Source organism: Podarcis pityusensis, assembly GCF_964106645.2.
Source record: "Podarcis pityusensis genome assembly, chromosome: 5".
In the NCBI taxonomy this organism is placed as follows: domain Eukaryota; kingdom Metazoa; phylum Chordata; class Lepidosauria; order Squamata; family Lacertidae; genus Podarcis; species Podarcis pityusensis.
In genome coordinates this window covers 54,747,297-54,772,789 of record NC_138032.1, presented here as the reverse complement: position 1 = coordinate 54,772,789, position 25,493 = coordinate 54,747,297, and the positions used below count along the sequence as shown (strand labels likewise).

Sequence of the window (25,493 nt, the reverse complement as noted above, 5' to 3'; positions counted from 1 at the left end):
ACGACTGGTTTCAAATCTTATGTCTGGCATTCATAGTCAAGGCAGATTCTGTGAAACTGAGCTTTAGAGTCTCTGTAAAATACTGTAGGACTCTATTTTTTTTAAAGAGTATTGTATTGTACAAATTAGTATTGTACAAATTAAAAGTTAAAACTGTATATCTTTCCAATACCTTATTTAACTGGTACTGTTAAATGGCTAAATAAAGCAATTTGTTAGTAGTTCTGAAATGTAAAATCCCGTACAGTAAATCACAATTGTTTTTTGTTGCGTCTCTTCAGCACCATACAACGTGTTGGGGTTCAGTTATGTCAACATGTCACTACAAGATACTTTTTTATATATATTAACAACTTTGTATTAATGTGACATTTTTATATGTAACTGTATTTTTTAGTATTTAGTAGTCTATTGTTGCTTTGTTTTTTGTACACTGCTTAAGAGACATTTTAAATATATGATGCGGTATAGAAATTGAATAATCCATATATATTTGCCTTGCTTCAGTTTTGAAAAGCATTTATGCAGTACAGTAACCCCTCAATAGGGTTATGTTACAGGGCTCACACCTAAAGCCAAAGTGGCATGTAGTCAAAACACATTAGGCACACATTGGGTTGGCAAAGACTTCCTACCCCCGCCCCGCCCCATCATCTGCTCTCTTTCTAATTTGTAAAAAAAAGGGGGGGGCAAGTATGTAAAACTGAACACACACAAGTTAAATTAAGTTGCAGGCTTACTGTAAAAGGTTATGTTTGATACATGGCACTGGCTGTGAGGCCACACTATGTATTGCCGTAACCACTAGTTTTCAAGGTAGTCACAAATTTCTGAGAGATGGAAAAGCAATCATTTTCCCCTAAGAAACAAACAAGAACAAATGCCTTTGTTCTTCTTTGCTGTCAACACACAGCAAGAGAATAGAATTAAAATAATATTGATTTGAGGGAGAGGACCCCACCCACTGGTGGTTTTAGCACTGTTACCTGCCATCATGCAACTCTCAGCAATAAACCCTGAAGGAATGCAGTCCACTACAGAAAAGAATATTCATCTCCTGCTTTAGGAGCCTTTTGCCTACCTTCCTAGGCTCAATGGCCATTTCGTTCTGTAAATGCAAGAGATTCCCATTAGGCAGTTTTGTTGTTTTAAAACAACACTCTTCATTCACCAGCTGAAGTACTTGTACAAGGCTAGGGTGTCTTTCGTGTAGGGAGCAGTCACTGTCATTTTTTGAGTAGCCCCCATCCGCTTCCAAAGCAGCCAAGTACTTCTCACTTAGGTTCACTATCAGAGGGGGAAATGATGCATAAGCCCCCGTTTATAACATTGCTAGTATGCTAAAATAAATAGGTCAACCTAAACTGTTACCGGGCTGTAAAGCTTAACTCAGGCACAGGCAAACGTGGCCCTCCAGATGTTTTGGAACTGCAATTCCCATCATCCCTGACCACTGGTCCTGTTAGCTAGGGATCATGGGAGCTGTAGCCTAAAAACATCTGGAGGGCCAAGTTTGCCTATGCCTGGCTTAACTGCTGAAGCAAACCAATATAACTAAAGTATGCATGTGAGAGGTCATTTGGACCCGAGATGATCCCCAAACTAAACAGTTCTACCAGCACAAGGAGTTTCAGCTGCACAATAGAGGTTTCCTACTCCTCTGTGTGACCCCTGCATGCCCATAACAGATCTGGGGGTCATACTAGGGACAATTCCATTGTGCTAGTGGAAGTGTTTAGTTGGATACCACCCTAAATTCTACAAGCAACTGACAATTACAAAAAAAGGCCTTTTGCAATAACTCTTCACACCATATCTGTATGAGATGTGAGACCACTATTTTTAAAAATGATGGGAACCAAAGGATTATTATACTACACAGAATGAAGTTTTCACAGGTCGGCTTTTCTTTATTTTTTTAAAAACTTGTCACTTAGTTTTCTGTGAATTAAACAGGGAAGAACAACAGATAGTATGCAAACAGTTTCACTCACCATTAACCTTTTTCTTTTGAAGTGCACTAAATATAGTAGTCTGATAGGATTGTTGTATTTCAGTACTGAAGTCAATTTATTAATAAGTGTGACATTTACAGAAAACACCACAGGTTCTAAAATAATTTAACAATTTTCATCCACTTTATAAAAAAAGGTACTGATAAATAAGAGACCCTAACAATTTAGCAACCACAATATTTTCCTGCACTGAACTATCTTAAGCAGTTAAATTTTAAAAGAATCCCAATAAGAGTGCTGCTTCCTTTCAAATTCAGTATCTAAAATTGGCAATATCAAAACAGAATAAAATGAACATGCAGTGTGAAAACTGTACCAGAACCAGGAAATCTAAAACTACAACAAAGTATGCCAATACAAACATTCCAATTCAGTTTCTCCCACAATGTACATATTTGTGAAAAATAAGGTTTCAAATATCTATTGGCTAAGTTTGTTACAAGTTAAAATGTATGCTACTAAACTAATCTTAACAGTCAACTTACCAGTTCACATGTAACTGAAAAGGCAAATAATGTAATTTACAAACACTGCTTGTGTTTAGCTTATGGTTAATAAATGTAAAGGTGCTGCTATACTCATTAGAAACAAGACCACCGCAGTTTGGCATTGCTACTACTATAGCTGTAGGCATTTGTCAGTACTAACAAATCTTTTCTCTTGTCAATTTTCAGTCTCAACAAATCCAAATAATGTTTACACGCTTTCGTACACAGGCGATTTCCCCTCAAAACTGAAAGTTTGGGCGTTTTTATTAACATGTTGCAATTTCACCTATGTACCTTTCAATAAATAAAATCAGTGTGCTGAAAAAGTGGAAAGGGGAGTGTAACCTTGAAAGGAAGCCTAAACTAGTGGATTTACCATGATCACAAAGTAACTAGATTCTGACAGGCAAAATTAGTTACACTTCTAGGTGGATGTGTGCAATGATATAAATTCACACAAAAATATATGGAACAAAAAATGAGAAGACACAATGGAATCAGAAAAATGCAAGATTGTCTGCACCAATGGTGTAACTGCTTGTACCTCTTGCTATGCGATACTGTATGTAGTGCAGAATGTGCCCCCCCCCATGTAAATTCCAGTGGGATGGGGTGGGGATCACACAAAGAACTGCATAGACATATAGGCTTAAATCAAGTTTTGTGGGGGAAGGCATCTCTACGGCAAATTAATTTAAAGCTGGAGGCCACTTAGCTGCAGGCAGAAAAATTATATGCCGAAGACCAGACGACAGGATGGAATGAGCAAGTTGCAGAAGTTTAAAGTCTCAAGGTGCAAACTAGTACAGACCACGACATTAAGAGCCTTGGGCAAGCTGAAAGTAGGGCTTCCATGTGAATACCTATGTAGTAGGGCTGCAAGTGTTACGTTCCACTTGCATTTTCTTTATGTATGGCACAAAGAAAGCCAATAATTGCAGGTCACCTTGGAACTGAAAGAAAATTTCTCTGGAACAAGAAATGAATTAAAATGGAAAAGACTACATGACCCACAGTGTGCTGGCTTTAGGGAATTTTGTCACTGCCACGTTTTGAGGGCACTGACTAGGGCTTTTGGGGGGTATACTTTTAAACAGGTTGTTGTGACAGTCTATACAGTCTAGTTCAGGGGTCGGCAAGGCTTCCTGGGCATGGGCCAGATCACTTCCATGGAGATCCTCCATGGGCTGGGCCAGCACAGCGTGATGCCGGAAATCGCTTCTGCACATGCCCAGAAGTGATTTTCAGCATCTGAGCCTGTGCAAACCTTTTTCTGACACCGCAGACATGCGCAGATGCAGTTTCTGGTGTCTGCATGCGCAGAAGCAATTTCCAGAGCAGCAGAAGAGAGTCCCCGCGCTGCGCCAGTTTAGCGCAGCACGTGGGGACTCGAGCTGGCAGCTCGGTTCGGGGGTGGCTCGTGGGCTGGTTAAACGGCCTCTGTGGGCCGCTTCCGGCCCATGGACCGCGGGTTGGGAACCCCTGGTCTAGTTAGTATTTGAAAAAGGTCATTTGGTGCGATTGCCTGCGAAGCTAAATAAACTCTACTGGGCCATGAGCAGCTATCTTCTTCCAACAAGGCTTGCGGGTTGGGGCAACTGAAAGCAAATTAAACCCTGTTTGAGTATGTGGAAACATCCAGAGTCCACAATGAATTGGGGTGGCACACAGGGCATAATCCACTTCTGTCACATCTTACTAAATGGCAAGCAAGAAGGAGAGCAGGCAACATGCCTGTTGGCTGAAGTAGAATCCCACACAACTTCACTCCAGAACCCTTAATTTCAAACAGGTTGCTTATCTGCACCACTGGGGCATAACTCAACTGTATGTTCACTGAAGTAGTGGACATTTTCACTTAAATGTCTGAAATACCTTTTTCCCTTTTTTTTCATGCTTTGTCAAGCATCTCTCTCTCACACACACACACACAAGGTTTAAAAAAACTAGAGTACTACAAACTGGAAACTGAATTGCATTAAGCAGCATCATGTGAAACTTTGGGGCTTTTGTTGATTAAAGCAAATAATTTCACAACCTAACTACAAAATAGTGCATGCTCATTCTGATCAAAATATCCAACATCAGTGTCTTAAACCCATTATTTTCATCACTGAAACCCTGAACAGTTTAAAAAACACAATGCACAGCTAATAGATACCAGTATGCTGGCAATGCTAGCATATCATTTTTTTATACATGTTGTGAACTACACTACACAAAATAAGGTTCAAAACCACAAAAGCAAAATTCAGCATCCAATTAACCCCCAAACATTTAACACATCATGAAAGAAGAACCCACAGGCACTTTTAATAAATTTAGTGCACCAAAAGTTACAGGCCACAATTGCATGATTGAACAACTCAGTACCAGTTAACAGCATGAAACAAGTTTGTTTAGACTTTACTAACCCAAATATAAAATGGGAACCATTTAATACCACACTGGGGGGAAGGAGCATACAGGAGGGGGAAAATCTTAAGACAATAGTTTTAAACTTTTAATTTCTGCGAAGCTTAATATAAAATACTTTTAGTTAAACCTGTAAAAGATTTATTTAGTAGTCCAGTTTCCCTTCTCCCTACTTAAAAAACCCCACGACACCCTTATTTATTGGTGGTCCATTAATATCCAAATGTGCAAAAATTACAATTTACCTTTAGGAGTGCATAAAAATAGGCTTAATATTCAAAATAGCTGTATTACTCTTTAATTAGTTTCACAGCACCAAATACCAGGAATTCTAAGGGGATTGAATTCTATAGAAGGGCAGTGATTCACAGAGCAGTTACAAAGAAGTTGTTCCAATAAAGTCAGCACACTTTTATCGGTGTAAGTGCTCTGTGCCCCTCATCTTTAGGAATGCTTTTCTCACACATAGAGACACTCATTTCATGTAAGTTAACACACTTGTATGCAATGTCTAAAATACAGTGCAGGTGGTATTTGTGCCATAAGAATGCAGATCATGCAGCAGCTGCCAAATCTGTATCATCATGGTAGGGAAAATACACTTCATTTCAGACACTGCAGAATTATAGTGTTGTTTTTCACATGAAGACTCTGTGCATAGGAAAAGTACGTTATATCAAGCTCTGCGTATTTCTGTAAGTTTCTACAGTGTTGATCCTATAAGAAACAACTCTGCATACATATATTAAAATATCTGAAAGGCTGTGCCAGTGTTTTAAGAAAGTAAGTCAACTTGTTTGTCAATAGCCTGAATTAGAGTATAAGTAAGTCACATGTTGACATTTCTTTTATTAAAGCACAAAGATACTATTCAGTTTTGCCATATGGGTGATGAAAAGCAGCTGGTATCTTGCTTATTGACAACAGTAATATTTAATCATTTGTTTTGGCCCCTCACTTTAAAAAGATTTATCATCAGACTGCGGTAGAAGCAAAAGGTCCGCTCTGATAATCAGTACAAGGCAGCATATGACAATTTAAACATACACAAATTTGAATGTAAGCACACACATATAAGCAACATTCCATTCTTTGTTCTTTCATCCCATAGTCATCTTTGGCTAAAAGTCTGAGCAAGGAAATTCAAGGACCAAAAGCAAATGCATCACTCTCCAAACTCTTCCCATTATTACACATCACTGACTGGAAGGCTTGCATCATCCAGATCCACTGGGCCAGGATCCTGTTCCTGAGTGCCATTTTTATTTTGAGGTTCCATTAGGCCCTGTAGAGTCACTTTGGAAGCTGGGTCTCTTGAAGGGACAGCCTGGATCTTGAAGCTCCCTGGCTTGGTCTTGGTAAAAGATTCGTGAAGTCTTCGCTTCTCCAAGACAAGGGGCTTGGTGTTAAGGGTTTGGACCAAAGGGGGGTTGTGAGTGGTTGTGGAATGTGAGGTGGCTGCTGCTGTTTTTGCAGGACAGGTGGATTCTGAAGAACAGTTGGAATGTTCCTGTAAAGGAGGAATGTTTGTCAAATTGAGTGGGTCATTAATTGCATGCTAGTAACGCATTTCAAACTTATACCTCTGAAAAAACCAAAAAACAAATCAAAGGGGGGAAAACAAAGCAAAGCTTAAGAGCAGAAAGCAGGTGGTTTTCCAAGGCAGCAAAATGTTAAGACTGAGCTTACAGCAGTGATAGCAAGCTGAAACGGCCAAGTCAGGTCCCTAAAGTCTAGCATGGCATCACTTTAAGTTTACCAGCACAAACTAGTTTGGAATTGCACTTGTTTATTTAATATAATGCAATTAAAATTCTTGAAGGCATACTTTCATAATTTAGGAACATGTGAACAAATGCTTCCTGAAGTCCCCCAATAAACTCGAATAAACTATTCAAAAGTGCATGCAAAGTGTATTCACATTCAAAAAAGAAGCATAATGGAATCCCTCACTGAAGGTCACTTCCTGAGTTAATGAACATTTACACTTTTGTTGACTAGACACCTATTTCTTATTCCTTCACCTTTTTGTTCTATAGAACTACAAACTATTAAGGAATAAACTAATTCCACTGGACCATATTCCTCCCAAATTTATAACAAATATTATTTGTGTCATTTCTACATTTTAAATGTATTTTATTGCCATACTGAAGATAAAATACTAACATGTTCTCCTCTAGAAAAGTAAGGGCTGGCTCAATTGCTAAGCTTTATATTGTGTACAATATTATCAACAACTATTTACATGACTGTGTCACTACTAAACTCCATGTTTCAACATTATACTTTAAGACAGGGGCTGCTAACCTTTGGCCCTCCAGATGTCGCTAGAATACAATTCCCACCATCCCCGACTACTGGACATGCTGACTGAAGCTTATGAGAGTTAAACAACATCTGGAGGGCTACAAGTTAGCAGCCCCTTCTTAAAGGTATCTGCCAAAAAACATTAGTAGCATTTATACAGTTAACTGGAGTATTTTCAAGACAAATTTACTAGACTGCTCATGATGTCAAAGGATATTTTTTAGTGTATATTTAAAAAAACCAAATGAGGTAGTAGGACTTTCAGATGGCTAGTGAAAGCTTTAATTGAACCTGCACATGCCAATCAAGTGGCCAGCATTCCATCATATAGTATGGCTTTCTGACAAAAGGAGACAGGTCACATGACTACACTGTTCTCCCATTCAATTCTGTTGTTCCAGAAAGGTTGCCCTATTATTATTATTTTTTGCAGTATTCTGGAACAGCTCTTTCAGAATATTATCTCAATAATACAATCTGGTGTTGAAGCTACCAGTGAGCATGGACTGATTCAATAAATAATTCCAGAATCCCTTTATCAAGTGTATGTGAGGTACAATTTCATTTTTTGCACTCCTCACTGTATTATTCAAGACATGAGTAACAGTTCATGGATCTATAATTTAGGATGGTGGGGGCAACACTAAAATATAGCTATTTCTACTGTCTGTTACAATCAGAAGCAGCTCACCTCAATATTCTACAATGATAAACAGTATACTTGGAGTACTGGGGGAAATGATAAATACCCCAATAACGAACTATTCACAGGAATCATTTTGACACAGAATATGAAACATTCTGTGACACGGAATATGAAACATATTCTGTGACACGGAGTATGAAACATTCTTTGACACGGAATATGAAACATACAAGCTTCAACTTGGAGTGGTAAACTTCAATACAAAAGCAGAACCTACAATTAAGCTTCTTTTCTAAAGTGAATACTACATAAACATTTCTTTTTTTAAAAAAAATCTGAATCCAAGTGGGACCAACACTGGGATAACAGCTTAAAAACTACAATCCATACAACTCACACCTATGATATAAGACTCACATGTAGTTATGCCTAATGATTAAAAAGTAAAAGATTTTATTTATTGCACTATTTTGATTAACATACAGGTTGCAAGCTGTAACAGCCCCTACATCTTGACTCATGACCCCATGCATATCTATCATATAAGCCATGCAAATCAGTGCAGGGTTTTTTCCTTAATGTACACGCATATTTGGCTATGAGGGTCAAGGTGGCTTTTACTTAGCTATCTTTCAAAAATGATAAAATGGAAATATGAACTCTCATGCAAATTAGGTCAGCTTTAGTTCCTAAATATGTATATTTATTACTAGAGCTTTTGTACTCAGTAAAGCAAGCACATGTGAGCAGAGATTTCAGCACTGTGTGAATCTTTGCCATTCTCAAAAATGGATTTTATTTAGGAGGCATTTAGAGATAGTAAACGTAATGGCCAATGGGAAGCATTTTAGAAGTTAGTAACTTCACAGTGGTTATAAATCAACAGAGGAAGCCATGGGATTGACCTCATCATTTTACGTGGTGTTAACAAGTATTTTGGAATTTCAGCCCTCTGGTAAGAAGGCAAGTTTACATGAGAGCCCACATACATGCTGCATTCACCAGTTCTTGATGTATACCTCTGTATACAAGGATTCGACAGCCTTCTGGCCTGCCGCATCTGGAACACAGTGCAAAGCTAAGATTAGAGTAACCTAAACTTGAGGAGAGGAGGGAGAGAGAAGAAAGAAAGAAAGAAAGAAAGAAAGAAAGAAAGAAAGAAAGAAAGAACTGCTGAGAGTCACTAGCTGAGTTATCCCACCACAAAGATTGCACATACAGAGACACAGAAATATAGAAAAATCTTTTGGCAGCTTCTCTCACCCAGAACACATTGATTCCCAAACAGAGTCTCTACTATGCAGTGAAAACCCACTGCAATTACAATAATACTTCTCCTTGCCAAAGAATGAAGCTTGAAACAAGTGATCAATTGTTTTTAACATATGAAGTCATTCCATTTTACAAAGAGGTGTGAATGCTAACTTTTGATGTATTAATGGGAAATAAAAGCCATATCTTGCAAAACCTGAACTGCAAAGCATGGCTAGACTATGGATTGCAAGAACATTATAAATTAAAACATGGAATACAAAAGATTCCTGTATTGCAGGGGAATGAACTAGATGGCCCTCGTGGTCCCTTCCAACTCTACAAATCTAATATTTAGTACCTCTAAACTTGCTATCTGCTGGAAGGTACGTACATCACCACTATCTACAGAGTCCTACAGTTTGTCACTATAGTTAAGATTCAGTTTGGTAATGTTAGAATTGTGAACCAAGCTAGCCACCAATAATGAGGCCAATAATTATCAAAACATTCCATGAAAATCTACATTAAGTTTAGATTACTCCTTGCTAAGAGACTGGAGAGCCCAAAAGCTTTCAAAAGGGTTGTACACCAAAGTAATTTTAAATCAAGGGTTTATTTGGCATCTCAAGTACAAAATTCAGTAAAGATTGTCAAGTAATTTGACAGAGTTCAGATTAATAAAGAACTACAATAATTTTCAAACCCACCAGTTGAACTGTTGGAACATTAAAATAATACTGTGTGGACCCACAACACATATGGATACTGCTAAGATTAGCACTTAATTAAAAAGCCAGGATTCTATGCAACCTGTAATGCATGCAAAGATATTACTCCAGACTTAGGAGGGGGTAGAAGAGCACAAGAAAATGAAAGAGATTGAATGTACAAGATTCATCACTGCTGAAACAGTAAAGCTTTGTAAAAACATACAGAAGCTGCTGATCTTCCAGGTCCTCGCTGTGCTACTATTGCACCAGAAATTGCTTTAATCCAGCTGTGCATGTCTTCTGGGCTATCTGCCTGAAGAAAAAAGAAAGAAAAACTCTTATCATGTGAGTGACAATAAACAGATATGCTTTATAAACCTTGTAATTTAAGAATATGACAAGTGTTTTCTATGTTTCTCAATAAAGAAAATTGCAATTTAAAAAAATCTTTAATAAGCTTAGGCTGATATCGAAATACTTATGCATGGTAAGAAATTTATTTTATTTTACTGATGTTACTACTCACTAATCTCAAGCTTACCAATTACTGAAGTACTGTAGTGACTTCTAAATTTAGTACCTGCTACATAAATAATGAACAAGGAACTTGTGATTGCTTCTAGGGGGGAAAGTAACTAACATGTGAACCATGCACAGAAAACAATATTGCAATAAATAAGAGATGCACTACAGTTAGAAATTTAGGCCAAATATACATAGAGAGTGGTATCCCATCACTTTGGGGATCCAGCAACACAAAAGTAAATTTTGTAAAGGGAAATCAGGCTCTTCCAAGGAATAGATCAGGTAATATCTCTGACTGGCAGGCCTGGTGTTGTAACTTGAAATGCTCACATATTAGCACAGCTGGTGTGGTGTCCTGCAACTGCTCCACCCCTACCTAGCATTTCAGATCCATTTTCTGTGAGGGAAGTGATACTTGTCAGTGAGCCTGGAATTAAAATCTGGGGCAGGGGGTTATCAAGCTATAACAAATCTAAGGATCAGAGAGCCCAGAGTAAAGAGGACAAAAAATGGTGTAGATTAGACATGGAATGACATAAAGGAATCTAGAAGTAAAGGTGAGAATGAAGTTTGGAGGAAAAGGTGGAGAAACAATGAACACAAACAATAAATGAATTTCACAGTGTTTAAGATCAAGAGGTGCTCTGGGAGAGGTGAGTACAAGGGATCAGTCAAGAGGCAGGATGGCTAAGAAAGTGGGACAAACCTGAAAAGGAAGGACCTAAGGAAACAACTAGAGGAAGAGTGATATAATTGAAGAAAAGAGGAGTCGACGAGAAATAAATACTGGAACCAAAAGTATTATTGGCTTGGCATCTGAGTTAGACTTTATTTGTTCTCACAATGAATTTCTGCCTTCTCAATCCCTCAGAGCATTAACCTTTTTAATGGTGCAATCCTATGCATGGTTATTCAAATCCCACCCCAAAACAAGTGTTCACAAGATGGCAGCCTAATGGCAGTAGAGAATTGGGAAAGATTCCCTAGAAGACGACTTTAAAAACAAGTGAAGCAAGCATTTGGTTGGATCATTTAGGTGGCTGTAATAATTTGGGTAGAAGGACTGGCTGGAGAATTGCCTTCAGCTCTCTGGCCAAGTTTCACTCTCATGCCAGCAGACTTCTGTTCATTCAACAAGACTTTCTCTCCGTCTCTTCTCCCTGTAGCCCTCCATACCCCCACTAATCTGATGTAAATAACCCTCCAACCCTTCAGAGCAGATTTTGGGCCCACGGGAAGAGGGGAAGGCTTCAGGGAGAAGGGGGAATCCAATCCTTCAATAATGTTAGTTCTGCTAGTGGACAGGTACCGTTGGTCATTAGCATTGTTTACATGACAGGCATGTCTGTTGGTATATTCCATTCTAAACAATTATGCACTATTTAACTGCAAGGGTGTATGTATACTGTCAGGCATTAATTAAAGGATTATGTGTCTGACCTTTCGAAATGCAATAAATTCATTTTCTTACAGAAAAGTGGTTTTCCACAGACTTACCTGTACATAAAACGTTCGAGAAGTTGTTACAATTTCAAATAGATTGTCTCTCATCATTATATCACTGGGGGAAAAATACGTTTGTGGTCTTTAAACATTTTTACCATCGTCTGACATGCACATTTGTATTTCCAAGCAACAGAACACACATAAATAAGGAAGCTACATTTGAAAATAATTTAAATTATATCACCATTTGTTGGGGGGTGTATGCACGTGTGCACACGCACACATTATAATTATTAGTAAGATGCTACCAAGATTCTGTGCCTACTCACTCAACTTTCTTGCTCTAGCAGCTCAAAGTCGTTACACCATACTGCTGAGACACTAGATTTCCCCCTCTCCTCCCACCCCAATTTTACACAAAAGAGAACAAGGCTGCATTCTTCAAGTGGAGAAATCATTACCTGACTGGCTGGTGTCCAGGTCAGGCACAGACCTCTAATGTGTAACTGCACTAGAAGACATGAAGCCTCGCACCAGTGGCAGCTTCTCAGTATAGCCAGTTGCCCAGGGAAGGACAAACATCAACAGCAAAATGATACACCAGTGAAGTGATGCATGCTATCAGATTCTTCTGCTGCCTTCCCCCTCCCAGGCACAATGGGGGCCACACTTGAGCCAGGACCCCAAGCTTTCACAACTTTAGCATGGCAAAAAGACAACATTATTTAGAAGGCACTCCCAAAACTTTTTTCTTACAATACCATAATGGAAACCACTTTATAGCATCATACACAGCAACTGCAGTTTCATCTTTTGTATTTGTGACTAGCACAGATACAAACACAAAACCACCAGTCTTTAAACTGGTATTTTGCTTCTTCATTTGCAAAGGACTAGAATCCTCAAGTAAAGGAGTATTTCCTGTTATATTACTTTTTATTAAATTTCTATTCTTCCCCTCATCCCACAGGAGTCCAGTGTGGCCAACAACGAAGTGGTAAAAGAATACAGTTAAAAATAAAATAGTATCTAAAACATATAAAACCAACTTTCTCACCAACAACTTTTTAATGCATTGTGATATTGCCCCCCCTGCAATTTATATTCCTTCTTACATTCAGAGACCCACATCTTCTAACACGATATACTAGCAACTCAGTTTAATACAGCTATTTAAGATCTCACTACATCTGTCTAAAAGCCTGCCACAGAGGGTGACTTTAGTATAATGGAAAGTAGAGGAGTTTATTAAGACATAATGGAAAATGATGTGCAGGCAGCCTTTCTTTTTCTAACTGAAGGAGATCATCAACTTTTTAGTTTAACCTTCAGATTTTCACCTTTGTTTACATTCCTGGACCTTATGAACCTCTTTCAGTGGTATAATCCGAAGGGGCTCCTTATCCTGAAAAAACAGATAGTACATCAAATTTTTTTAGCACATGAGAAACAAGGACTTAAGACATCCCAAAGGAGGTGCCAAAATGCAAGTTTTATATCCTGGAAGTCAAATAGATGACTTATTTACAAAATCAAATGATTAGCAAATTGATTTCAAATTGCTGACCAGTTAAGGAACTCAGTGATCCAGATAGTTTATTTCCATGTTGATTTCAGATAGAAAGATGTGGCCCAAAATGAATCTAAGCACTTAATATAAACACATTACATTTATATTAAGCATTACACAGCAACATCCAGCAAAATGATTCACCTTTAAAAATTTCTCAATTGACAATGTGAGCAAGAACTAATGTGACACAATAATCAAAGATATGCTATAGTTCATGCTACTGATGCCTTGCTTACTCCCCTCAACCCCGACACCTTATATCAAGCATAATTGAGTTTAATTCAGTGACACATTGCCAGTGACTATATTCAGTGAATGTAGTTTTAACTAGGTTTCTTTAACTGTAATAGCAATCAATTAGTTGTTTCAATTGCATTGCTTCCTGCTCTGGCTCCTTTGGGAGGCATGATGGTGTAATAAATAAGGAAACAATACAAAGCTTTGAAAAATAAACCAAATATCCTTAGAACTAATCATTATGAAGTTGGCCAAGTTGCATCTGTTTTGAAAATAAATTAATTTGAGCTGCATAGGCAGTGTGGTGCTCTCCAGATATTACTGAACTTCAGCTCCCATCAACCTGACCACTGGTCACGGTGGCTGTGGATGAGTGGAGTTACTGTCTACAAGTCTCTGAAAGAGACAGTGATATTGGCCACTCCTAAACTAAAGACTGTCCTGGAGCTGTTTGTTTGAAGCAACCACTGGCCCATCACAAAAAACCACCTGGGGGGGGGGGGAAGGTAGTGGAGAGAAAACTGCAGACATTCTTGAATGGTAATGGTTATGGAGGTCAGAGATGGGGAAGTGGTTTCAATCAGCAGGCCAGATCCTTATCTTCCCATCTCCCCTGTAGGGCAAGATCTGAAGTGGGTGAGGCTGCCCACCTATCTATCACCAAACACCACAACCTGGTTAGGCGACATGGCGCTTTGTCAGGACTTCAAAATGTTAGGAGATTTAAGGTACAGTGCCATCAGTATATTGATTTTGTTGTTTAGTCATTTTTCAGCTATATTTCTCCAAAACATCTGAGTCAGGAGAAGTCACACAGGCCACGGCCTGAATGTCATGGTGGGTCAGACGAGAGAAAATAATATGAGCTTGAATCCTGACAAATTCAAGTTTTAGCTGTTAGTACATAAAGCCCTAAACAGCTTGGAAGCAGTTTAGTAGAAAAATGTGCCTACTCAAACGCTTTAATCTGCAGAGTTTCCGCTTTTACAAGTGCCATACAAGTTCTGCATCTGTTAGGAGTCTCTGTCTCTCTCATTGGGGCAGGACCACAACTTTAGAACTCCCTCCTTAAGCAGGCAACTTCATTATATTAGTCACCAGCTCAAAACATTTTTTAAAAACCCAAGTCTATCTAGATATAAAATTCAGTATTTGCTTTTGAAGTTTTGCTGGTTTTATCTGTATATTACTGATAATTGCTTTATATTGTTTTATGCATTCTGTTTGGATTTTTTATTTATTTATTAATTTCTAAATAAATATCTGGAGGGCACCATGTTGAGTACCCTGAATTAAGCAGAAAACCTATTTAAATTAATGATATAATATCAACCCTTTGTGGTGATTTAATTTCTTTTTTAACATGACTACAAACAAACATTAACCAAAGCAAGAAGGGGAGAAAAAATATATGGGAAAGAACACCAGTTCTGTTTGTTCACACAAGAAGTTCGATAGCAGAGCCCAGCATTTGATATGAGATTTGTCCACAGATATTTTATCATGCAGTAAGTAACCCACTTTCTCTTCAGTATGTGAAGTATTAAGTATGGTATCCTAGGGACTATATCAATTTCAAGTTGATGCATGTTAACTTTATAACCACGTTAATAACAAAGGTCAGGAAGATTGCTAGCAAACAATCTTTACATTTATACATTTTAAATGCATGCTGATTAGGTTATTTATAGTGGACAGCACAGTACAGCAACATCACTAAGTTGACATGTTCATATTTAATTTAAAAATAATTAGTAATAACTTCTGAATCAGTTGTAAAGATTATGAAGTTTCTGATACCACTGAGCAGCTTAACATCATCAGTAGTACACTATATGTGAATACAATTTAGGGGAAACTTCTATAATTACAGAAGGAGTTCAGTAAATGAATAGGTAAAATGTTCAAAGGTTTACATTGCTTGCTTGCTTGTAGTTTGAGTAATATGATGAATTACATTGCTTTCTTTTTCTGAAACCATACAATTTGACATCTTTCATCTGCCTTTTTTCATGCGCCATCATGTGGTTATTGAAAGGAAAGCAAAAAGCATACTTATTTGGAGGAAAAGCCTCATATAAAGTTAATACAGTAAAGTAACATTTCACACCTTCTCCACATACAACACCAAAGAAGTTTCTCTGCGCTATCAAATATTAATGACTGCTAGGAATTTTAAGGATCAGATTAATTAAAGTGACATATACAGCAAGAATTAAGACCAAACATTTTTGTATCACATTTCATTCTCTTCAAGAGCATGCATTGCTGTAGATGGAATCTTACTTGAGCTATGCAACTCAATTTTCTTTCCTCCCATGCTCTTAAGAAATAAACGCAACATAGTTTGCATTTCACCTAACAATTACTATTTTAATGGAAGATAGCTTTCATCCTAAAACTAAAGCTGTGAAGTACCCACAATATCTTCATAGTAGTTATCAAAAAAATTGTTCAACTTGAAAATTATGAACTTCTTTAGACAACTGATTGGCTAGCCACATAGTTTCTACCATCAGTAGCCTATAGATATGAATTGAATTCACCTTCAACACAGCAGATAACCAGTGGTGATTGTTTCCCCATTCCCCCATTAATTTTATAATGAATGATTTTAGACTGTTGTTTGTGTTGTACTTTTGTACTGTTTTATTGTTGTTAGCCACCCTGAGCCCGGCTTCGGCTGGGGAGGGCGGGATATAAATATTATTATTATTATTATTATTATTATTATTCTCGAGAAATTGACTTGTGGTAAAAGCCAGTGATCCATGATGAAATAAGATTACTGAATTTAGAAGTTAGCTTTGGGTTAATCAACTGATAACTGTAAAAGATAGAAAGCTCTTAAGTTGATAGAATTGCTTTTCTGGAAGGCAACACTGGAAGATGGTTATTGATCTTGGAACCAGGAGCCAGTCCTGAGAAGGGATGGAGAGGTGTCTTTCTAATGCCAGATTCAAGTGCTGCCCAATGTGATGCTTCAAGTAGCTTTTTAAACTTCCCTCAACAATTTTTTTAAAAGCTGATAATGCATCATTGGGAAACTGCTGTTACAAGCATACCAGCCTACATGTATAAGAAGGATGCATCTTAAATCAAAACTTTAATTCTTAACTTGGAATGGAGAAAGTATGCATAGCAACAGGAGAAAATGGAAAGAGGTTACTGCTTTCCTTAGAGATGTACAGCTATTATATATGAGAAGCACAAATAATTCAGAGGATAAGGGCCAATAATGGTCAAAGGATGGGAAAGGGATGGACTAATTATTAATTCCACTCTCAGATTTTCAGCACTCAGCGTTATAGCATGATCCAACTACATACAATATCCATACAGGTTCTGTCAACTTACAAAAATATATATAAGAGGAATTATGTCCAAGTCACATTTCCAATAAAACTAGTTTGATTTAAGATGCATCAGAAAATTGAAGCACAACAATTATGCATTATCATGTGTGTACAAAACATGTTTTCAAAAGTTAATCTGACAATTGGACACCTACCAGTTCAGATTTAAAGTACCCTATCGTGTTTTCATCCAGCTGGAAATACCTTCTTTTCCAGTTCTTCATCTAAATAAATAAATAAATAAATAAATAAATTTCCCGTCTAGGGATCATCAAACAGTTTATTCATGGGAGTCTTAATATCCGGGCCATATTTTTTAACATAGCTTGTAACATTTGGGGAAGAGTTGCCTCTGTATTCATTTGCTGAGAATGGTTCTGAATAGGGGAGGGAAATACAACTAGAACTTGAGGCAACAGAAAGTGAGTCTTTCCACCATGTCCAGATGTGACTGAAAGTACCATATTTTTTGCACCATAACACTCACTTTTTTCCTCCTAGAAAGTAAGGGTAAATGTCTGTGCGAATGCCTACAGATGACGGGGGGATCTGCTGCAGTCGTGAGCAGAGGATCCATGGTTCCCCTTCCTTCCCTCCTCCGTGGCTCGCTTTGAAACAGCAAAGCAGGAGAAGAGCTGCTGAGTGGGGAGGAGCCTGCTTGCTTTAAAGGAGCAAAGCGGGAGAGGAGAGGAGCCGCTTACACGGGTCACCCCAAATTCACCAGCAGATCACATAGCATGTCCATGGCTACAGCTTGCACCAAAAAAATCACGCACCCACTGTTGCCTGGGGCCGCAGTGGTGCAAAAACGTGGTTACAAAGCACGGATCCACATGGATCCTCAGGATTTTTGCATTGGGCTACCCCAAACTCACCGTCAGATCACATGTCTGTGGCCACAGCATGAACCACAAAAATCATACATCCACTGTTTCATTTAGAATATTTTTTTTTCTCGTTTTCCTCCTCTAAAAACTATGTGCGTGTTCTGGTCAGGTGCGTGTTATAGAGCGAAAAATATGCTATTTTCAATTCTCCTTTTCCCCAAAAGAGGCAGTTACAAATGGAGCAATTGATAGCTATCAAATAATCAACTTTTTTAAAAAGAGCCAGAAAATCACAGGTTGCCCTCTAAGTTGGGAAAGGTTTTCACTTCTCTTTCTGGTTACTCCAAGCAAGATGACAGAGCCAAACTGCAGTTGCCCATCTACTCTAGCTGATGTTACTTCCAGCAATCTTTTACCAATGGGACAATTCCAAACAATAGTCAAAGTCAAGGCTGCTTCTAATTGCATTGTTGAGGCAGCTTGATAATGTTTCCATACTATGGCTGCTCCATCTCATATACACCAGATCATGATGTAAACTGGCCCCTGCTACTCCCCCCCCCCCCCCCATTGTTGCTATAGTGCTGTATCGGTAGTGGATGATGATCTAAACATGGTGAGTCTGATGTATACTAAAGGCTTAAAATACAGAGGAAATTTTAAGTAGATAGAGTGGGGCCATACTTTTATTAACATTCTTCTGCTCTTGTGTCTGAGCAAATGCAGCCAGGCTTTATTTAATAATTAATTACATAAAACAGTTTCCCTCTAATGGGATTCTGAGCCTGTAAACAAAATCCCTTTTCTTAAAGTGCAAACAAAATCATTCAGTTAAGTTAACTTCTCTTTAAAAATCATTACTAAATCACATGCTACTGCAGTGGTGGGGAACTGAATCTGGCCAGTGGACCAGATCCCTATCTCCCTGACTGCTTGCAGGCAAAATCTGACAAGTGAGTGGATCAGCTATCTGTTACATCACATGGCACCCGGCGATGATGCACTCTGATGTCCACACAATAACTGGGACTGCCACAAAGGGTATGAAAAGAGCCCTGTGGGGTGCTTTGAAGTACAGTGGTACCTCAAACAGCTCTGTTCTCAAACGTTTCATCTCCAGAATGCCGAAAACCCAGAGGTGCTCCTGTTTTCGAACGCTCCTTGGAACATGAACTTCCGAAGAGGCTTCCCCTGTGCAGAAACCTAGCTGTCAGCCAATTGGAAGCCATGCCTCGGAACTCAAATGTTTTGGAAGTTGAACGGTCTTCCAAAATGGATTACGTTCGAGTTCTGAGGTACCACTGTAATTATCAGCTGGTCGCTGGTGCTTCAAAGTGCTGAGCAGGGTTCTTTGCAAGGAGAAAGGGGCTTACAAAGAGTACTGCTCGATGCCAACTTCAAGGTTTTCTTCCTACTAAGATTAGCTGTATGCAGCCAATCCCTGCTGTCTTGCCTTCCCTCTCAACTGGCTGGTGGTGATAGAGAGCCTTTTTTGTCATTACACAATTGTGAGCACACTTTAAGGCTCTCACTTGTACACTGGCAGCCACCATCTCCACCTGCTCCTCACCTGACATCACATGTGACATCAGGAATAGGACAGAAGGCCATGGTTTGAGGGAAATGGCTTTAAGGGCCAAAACAGAACCCACGTGGGTCCAAATATGGCCCAAAGGCCAGAGGTTCCCCACCTGGGATGCTCCTAAATGTCAGGGTCTGGAAGTTACCAAAGAGCCCTGGAGTTTCCCCTCTTTCCCAAAGAATTTTAACCAGATTCATTCCATTGGCAAAAAAACTCTCTTGCTTTAGCATCATATAGAACAATGAGTCATTAACATCAGAAATGCATCTTAGTCACTTACCACTGCTCCTTGTTTAACACAGTAGCCAGCTTTAATCACAGCATTATCTGGGGGGTGCTTAGCAGAAAAATAAGGAAGGTGGCTTTGGGACCGTTTCAAGTAGTTTTTATCACCTTCACCACATTCATTTACCTCTTCTTTCTAGAAATAAAACAAGACTACTTAATGGTAAGGTCTAAAATTCATCATCAACCCCTCCACTACTTTCCCCTAACATCATTCCAGATTATAAATTCCCTTTTATTAGACAAATTCAAGTTTTGAATTTGGTGCACCACTAAATACATATTTTCAATTTATCAGGGCCTTTATACACTTGTGTCTCTACTTCACCTCAGGTTTGGCATGTAACTCATCACACTTTCAGGATAAATAATATATATAAACCAGTAAGCTTCTTCTACAAATTTGGTAATAGCCCCACCTCCCAAATCTGTCAACTATTTCCAACTATCTATAAAAACAAAGGTGGTTTTTTGGGGGGGTGTTCCCTATATTTTTCAAGAGCCAGGCCAGTACAAAGTTTACTAAATCAAAGTTTCATATTGATTATGCTGTGCAAGGAACATTCCTGATTCTATCAGCTTTCTCCCTTTACTGGAGGCAACATGTAAGGATCTGCAATTATATGCATAATGAAGCTGTCCGTCTTAGAACTGCTTCTAATGTTATATTCTATCTCAGAATTAGCATTAATAAGTATAATGCCTAGAATCACTTGGTTACCAGGTTTTATTACTGCTAGTGTTGATTCACTACCAGGCCCAAGCATCTTGCAAATCTACCATCCACAAAACCAGACTCAATCCTAGATTAGAACTAAATACCCAACAACTGCAAATAGTAGCAACTCATTCTGCAACAAGGAGTTTGTAAAAACAGGTTTCCCTCCACCTCAAACAGCATTTTCATATAGGTGTGTTATTATATATAAATACAATGTATACATTATCACCCAAACATATACGTACATACATGCACATACCTACATTTAAACATAGTTTTAAGCAAAATAAAATTGAAAATAATATTTTGATTCTAAGTTCAGTAGTTCCATATACACCCTGAATACATATACAGTCATACCTTGGATCTCGAATGCCTTGGCTCCCAAACAAATCAGCTCCCAAACGATCAAAACCCAGAAGTGAGTGTTCCAGTTTTTGAATGTTCTTTCGGAAGCCGAACATCTGACTGGGCTTTGGTGGCTTCCAATTGGCTGCAGGAGCTTCCTATAGCCAATCAGAAGCTGCGCTTTGGTTTTCGAATGTTTTAGAAGTCGAATGGACTTCCAGAACGGATTCCGTTCAACATCCAAGGTACAACTGTACAAAATTCCTGCATATGAAGACTAGCCTTCTCATTTCAATACAAAAAGCATGTCTATACATGCACAGCAATGTACGCATTTATCACAATAGAAGAGGCAACATTTGGGGGCAACAGAAATCCCATGCTCCAAGCAATCACTCAACTGGAGGAATAGATGGCCAATAACCAAATACTTCTGATAATTAGAAAAGTTGTTATAAAAGGGCACACTGCTACCTGAGTAGGGGTTATTATAGGAACACCACCAACAATCTCTGTCCTGTAAGACATCTGCTTCTTTAACCCCACATTTTCAGTATGACGTGTTGAATTATCAGTGTGAGACTGTGAATCAGTTTGCTTTGGTACCTGAAAATAATAAGCATTATAAACAAGGGAGCAAGCAAAAACCATTCTAACTTAGTATAATTATATATAGTTATATATCGCTTCAAACATCCCAGAGGCATTCAAAAACAAGTTACCATAATGCAAAATGTGTAAGCTATTCAATTAAACAATATCAACATAAGATACTAGAAAGTGCTCATCCCAAAAAAAAAAAAAAAATCATCTAAAAACAATAAGAAATATCCATCTGCTCCATACAGGAAAAATAGATAAATATTTGTAGAAATTACATGCTTTGATTTATTGACCTGCATTCTCCAAGTTTGAGACAGTTCAAGAAGGACACTGACAAACTGGAACGTGTCCAGAGGAGGGCAACCAAAATGGTCAAAGGCCTGGAAACGATGCCTTATGAGGAACGGCTAAGGGAGCTGGGCATGTTTAGCCTGGAGAAGAGGAGGTTAAGGGGTGATATGATAGCCATGTTCAAATATATAAAAGGATGTCACATAGAGGAGGGAGAAAGGTTGTTTTCTGCTGCTCCAAAGAAGCGGACACGGAGCAATGGATCCAAACTACAAGAAAGAAGATTCCACCTAAACATTAGGAAGAACTTCCTGACAGTAAGAGCTGTTCGACAGTGGAATTTGCTGCCAAGGAGTGTGGTGGAGTCTCCTTCTTTGGAGGTCTTTAAGCAGAGGCTTGACAACCATATGTCAGGAGTGCTCTGATGGTGTTTCCTGCTTGGCAGGGGGTTGGACTTGATGGCCCTTGTGGTCTCTTCCAACTCTATGATTCTATGAGACATTCAAAAGTAGGAATTTGATTTCTGTTTCTAGTTCCTTTTGCAGTGTCCCTTCCTTTCTACACCATCTCAATTTTGGCCATAATGTTTTACTAGTCATGACCATTTTTTAAAAAAAATATTTTATTTTTGGAGGCAGGGTAAGCACTAGATCTACCTGAAAATGACATAGAAAACCAAACATATTGTTGCTGTGTTTGTCCAAGTAAAGTGGAAGTCTATGTAGAATGACTCTACCATCCACAAATAATTACTTACTGTGATTTTGGTAGCTTTGTTCAGGACATTCACCCATTCAACTAAGTCTTGCTGATCATTGGCTTGTAGGAAGTATTTCCTCATCCCTGCATTCATGACTGTCAAGAGACAGGAGGAATAGACTTCATTAACTAAAGAAAATACTATGTTGTTCTTTTTCTAGGCATTGTAACAAAGCTCTAAGTCAGACTGGGTACATTACTCCTTATCCCAAAGCTATAAAACCCAAGTTCAATGCTTTAATAGCATATACTCATCTGTCTTAAATAATTCTGTTTTGTTTATATATAGTTCTAGATGCAGGAGGTGGGGAGTGATGCATGTATTCCTGGTTCTCTTATCTCCTAATACACACACCCCTTCTCTAACTTTCCAAATAAGTACTGACCCCAACGCCCTTGCTGAACCAACACACCTGTATGATGGGAGGGGGAAATACAAAAAGAATAATCCTATTCTGGTTTGAAAACACCAGGAGTAATTTGTCCTTTTAAACCGACTTTTATTTATAAAAATGCATAGGACCCAACACTTACAATAGGTGCTTCAAATCTAAAATTAGTGTTTAAATGCTGTTGAGGTAGAAGGAAAAACCAACAGGACTTTTAAAGCAAGAAAATGTGTATGCCATATCCTGATATACACAGAATTTATTTTTGTTTTTTGGTTTGTTTTCATTAGAGGGGGAGCCTACAGCACCCAGTATTCCCAGGCGGTCTCCCAGCCAAGTACTAACAAGGCCTGACCCTGCTTAGCTTCCGAGATCATACGAGATCTGGCGTGTTAAGGGTAGTATGGCTGTAGACAGAATTTATATGAATGAACAAGCAACATCCGTAGAGCTGGTTTCTGCCATTTTTATTGCATACTTAAATCTGCAAGTAATTTCCTAGTGATTGGTAATCATATGGATTCTCTTAGCTAGCGCTATATTGTCACATTTCCTTTGTGTGTGTAACAGAGTACAGAAAAAGCATTAGAGCTCAAATAATCCACACAAAGACTGTTCCTTTATATTAAATATCTGAGAATCTTTTTGCCACATGGCCACCTCCTTTCATCATGTCATGAAGTATAAGCAACACATATAGGAAGCCAGTTGTCAGGAGCACTCTGATATGCAAGGAGATTATGTTTACTATGCTTCTGTAGTAGATCATAATTCTGAACAAACAGAAATATAGTAAAAATGGCCTCACCACATAGTCAGAGACTTAGTGCTATTGGGATCCCACAGTTGGACATAGCCTATGGCAACACTACAAGCAGTAGCTCCATAACAAGGCCTGCAGCCTTTCTTATAATTTGTTGCATATGCTAACATGGCCATCTAGGCTTTGCTTAATCACTAGATGCATGTTAAACTCACTGCAAATAACAAATTAGCAGGCGTTGTTAATACCGATGTGTATTAAAACATGACTCTCGTTTTTTCTGTTTTTGCTGTATAAAGTCCAGTGTATATAATGGTCCACAACATGAGAAAGGGGAAAAAATAAATATTTTACAACATATGAAGCGTTGATTAATTTTGTCAAAACAAATACAGAAATAATGTTTTAATTATCCAATTATTAAATATACCATTGGTAATTGCCATTTGTCACTGTATGATCAACAATTTTGCTAATTTAGATACTGCCAATATCTAATCTAGAAAAAGGAATAACTTTTCTTCTTTAAATTAGAAGGAAACCTTAAAAATGAATTAACTTGAATTCCAAATAGGTATTTCCACTTGTATTTGATAATAAATGGGCAGAACATATCCTGATTGCAGTTAACAACAACAACAACATTTATGCAGTCTACAACAACTTACCAAAGCAGAATTCTGCCTTTGGCCTCAATTTAGTTGCATCACTAACCTAAAAAAAAGGACAGTTATATGCATTACCATAATAAAAATTATCTTGTACAACATAAAAATTCCTTACAATACACCTTGATTTGTGTGTTGATTACAAACACACATTACACTAGTACACAGATCCATATAAAACACCAGTGAGCTATGTCATCTCTACAAAGGACTCTAGAAATGGAGTATTTCTGTGGCAAAGGTAACATGCAAAGGGTGGGGCCTGCAAACAATGGAAACACATATAATATTATCCAAAGTAAACTTATTCTTTACTTTAACAGATCAATCCTACCATGGCAGATGGGGGGGGGGAACAATTTTCTTTACTGATCGGCAAAGAGGCTAGTAGCCTGTGTTGCCATGCTGCCCACCAAGCATAGGACTTCCTTTCTTCTGCTTCCTTAGCAGGCTAGTAAAAAACTTTGCAGGCAAGTTACTTTTGTGGGCTTGCTGATGAGACTGAAAAAATGGCATTTATTATCATTTCATTTGTATACCACTCTTCATAAAAATCAAAGAGCAGTTTATACAATAAACATGAAAATATAATAATAAACAAATTAACAAGCCCACATAAGGCACAAATATAAACATGAAAAAAGTATTTTTTTGTATCAGCATTTTTCTTAATGTATTAAAGTTCCTGATTCTGAACTCTTAGACTTCCAAAAAATAGATAGTGGCTTTTCAACTCTTTTTCAACTCGTTTTTCACATACTGGTTTCATGAGAAATGTTTGTGTAGTGAAAAAGGCTGAGAAATCCAAAACAGGCTGGAAGCAAGGGAATCGGAGATCTTTAGAGTAAAGGCCTTACCAGTATGTACAAGGAGCTAAGAACTTGGCATTTCTGCACTAAGTATTGCAATGTTTCATGTTTCACAACATTTAAATTTATTTTTCCAATATTTACCCAGAAGGTAGTTTCTTTTTAATATTGCACTGAAATGCAGCAAAAATGCTTCCACATATATTAATACAACCTTTGAATAGTAAATCAGTGATTTGAAGTAGATGTAATGAATTCATTTATTCCCTATTGCCTGCTTTTTCCCCCTAAGGATATTTACCAAGTTGTAAAACTATAGAAAATATATCAGAGACTAAAAACAAACATTAAATGCTTGTTTTGTGTACTGAGGTTTTTTCCACAAAGAACCCCAACCCCAAAGTAAATAAGATTATAAATAGTCTGACTGTGGGATGCAATACTCAAAACACAATTATATCAAAGCTGTCCAC

At 38.1% G+C, this 25,493-nt stretch overlaps 1 protein-coding gene and 1 long non-coding RNA gene across 6 annotated transcripts in view; one reads left to right on the top strand and one right to left on the bottom strand.

The window, feature by feature from the left end:
* Window positions 1-1,884: 1,884 nt before the first annotated feature.
* PLEKHA1 (pleckstrin homology domain containing A1) overlaps window positions 1,885-25,493 on the bottom strand; it is a 38,840-nt gene continuing 15,231 nt past the window's right edge. For 2 of the 5 annotated variants that reach the window (XM_081006463.1, XM_081006462.1), the window contains exons 4-12: window positions 24,212-24,257; window positions 22,390-22,487; window positions 21,213-21,344; window positions 19,665-19,805; window positions 17,131-17,199; window positions 13,150-13,214; window positions 11,861-11,924; window positions 10,062-10,151; window positions 1,885-6,428 (exon numbers count right to left, since the gene is read on the bottom strand). In XM_081006463.1, coding sequence (XP_080862589.1) covers window positions 6,108-6,428; window positions 10,062-10,151; window positions 11,861-11,924; window positions 13,150-13,214; window positions 17,131-17,199; window positions 19,665-19,805; window positions 21,213-21,344; window positions 22,390-22,487; window positions 24,212-24,257 — 1,026 coding nt within the window. In that variant the 3' untranslated portion in view covers window positions 1,885-6,107. Of the gene's footprint in view, window positions 6,429-8,863; window positions 8,969-10,061; window positions 10,152-11,860; window positions 11,925-13,149; window positions 13,215-17,130; window positions 17,200-19,664; window positions 19,806-21,212; window positions 21,345-22,389; window positions 22,488-24,211; window positions 24,258-25,493 lie in introns of all 5 variants that reach the window. The other 3 variants (XM_081006466.1, XM_081006464.1, XM_081006465.1) reach the window with 3 other exon arrangements.
* On the top strand, window positions 6,435-8,197 carry LOC308477684. The gene is made up of 2 exons (XR_013986664.1): window positions 6,435-8,057; window positions 8,108-8,197. It is a non-coding gene; the product is annotated as an uncharacterized lncRNA (long non-coding RNA).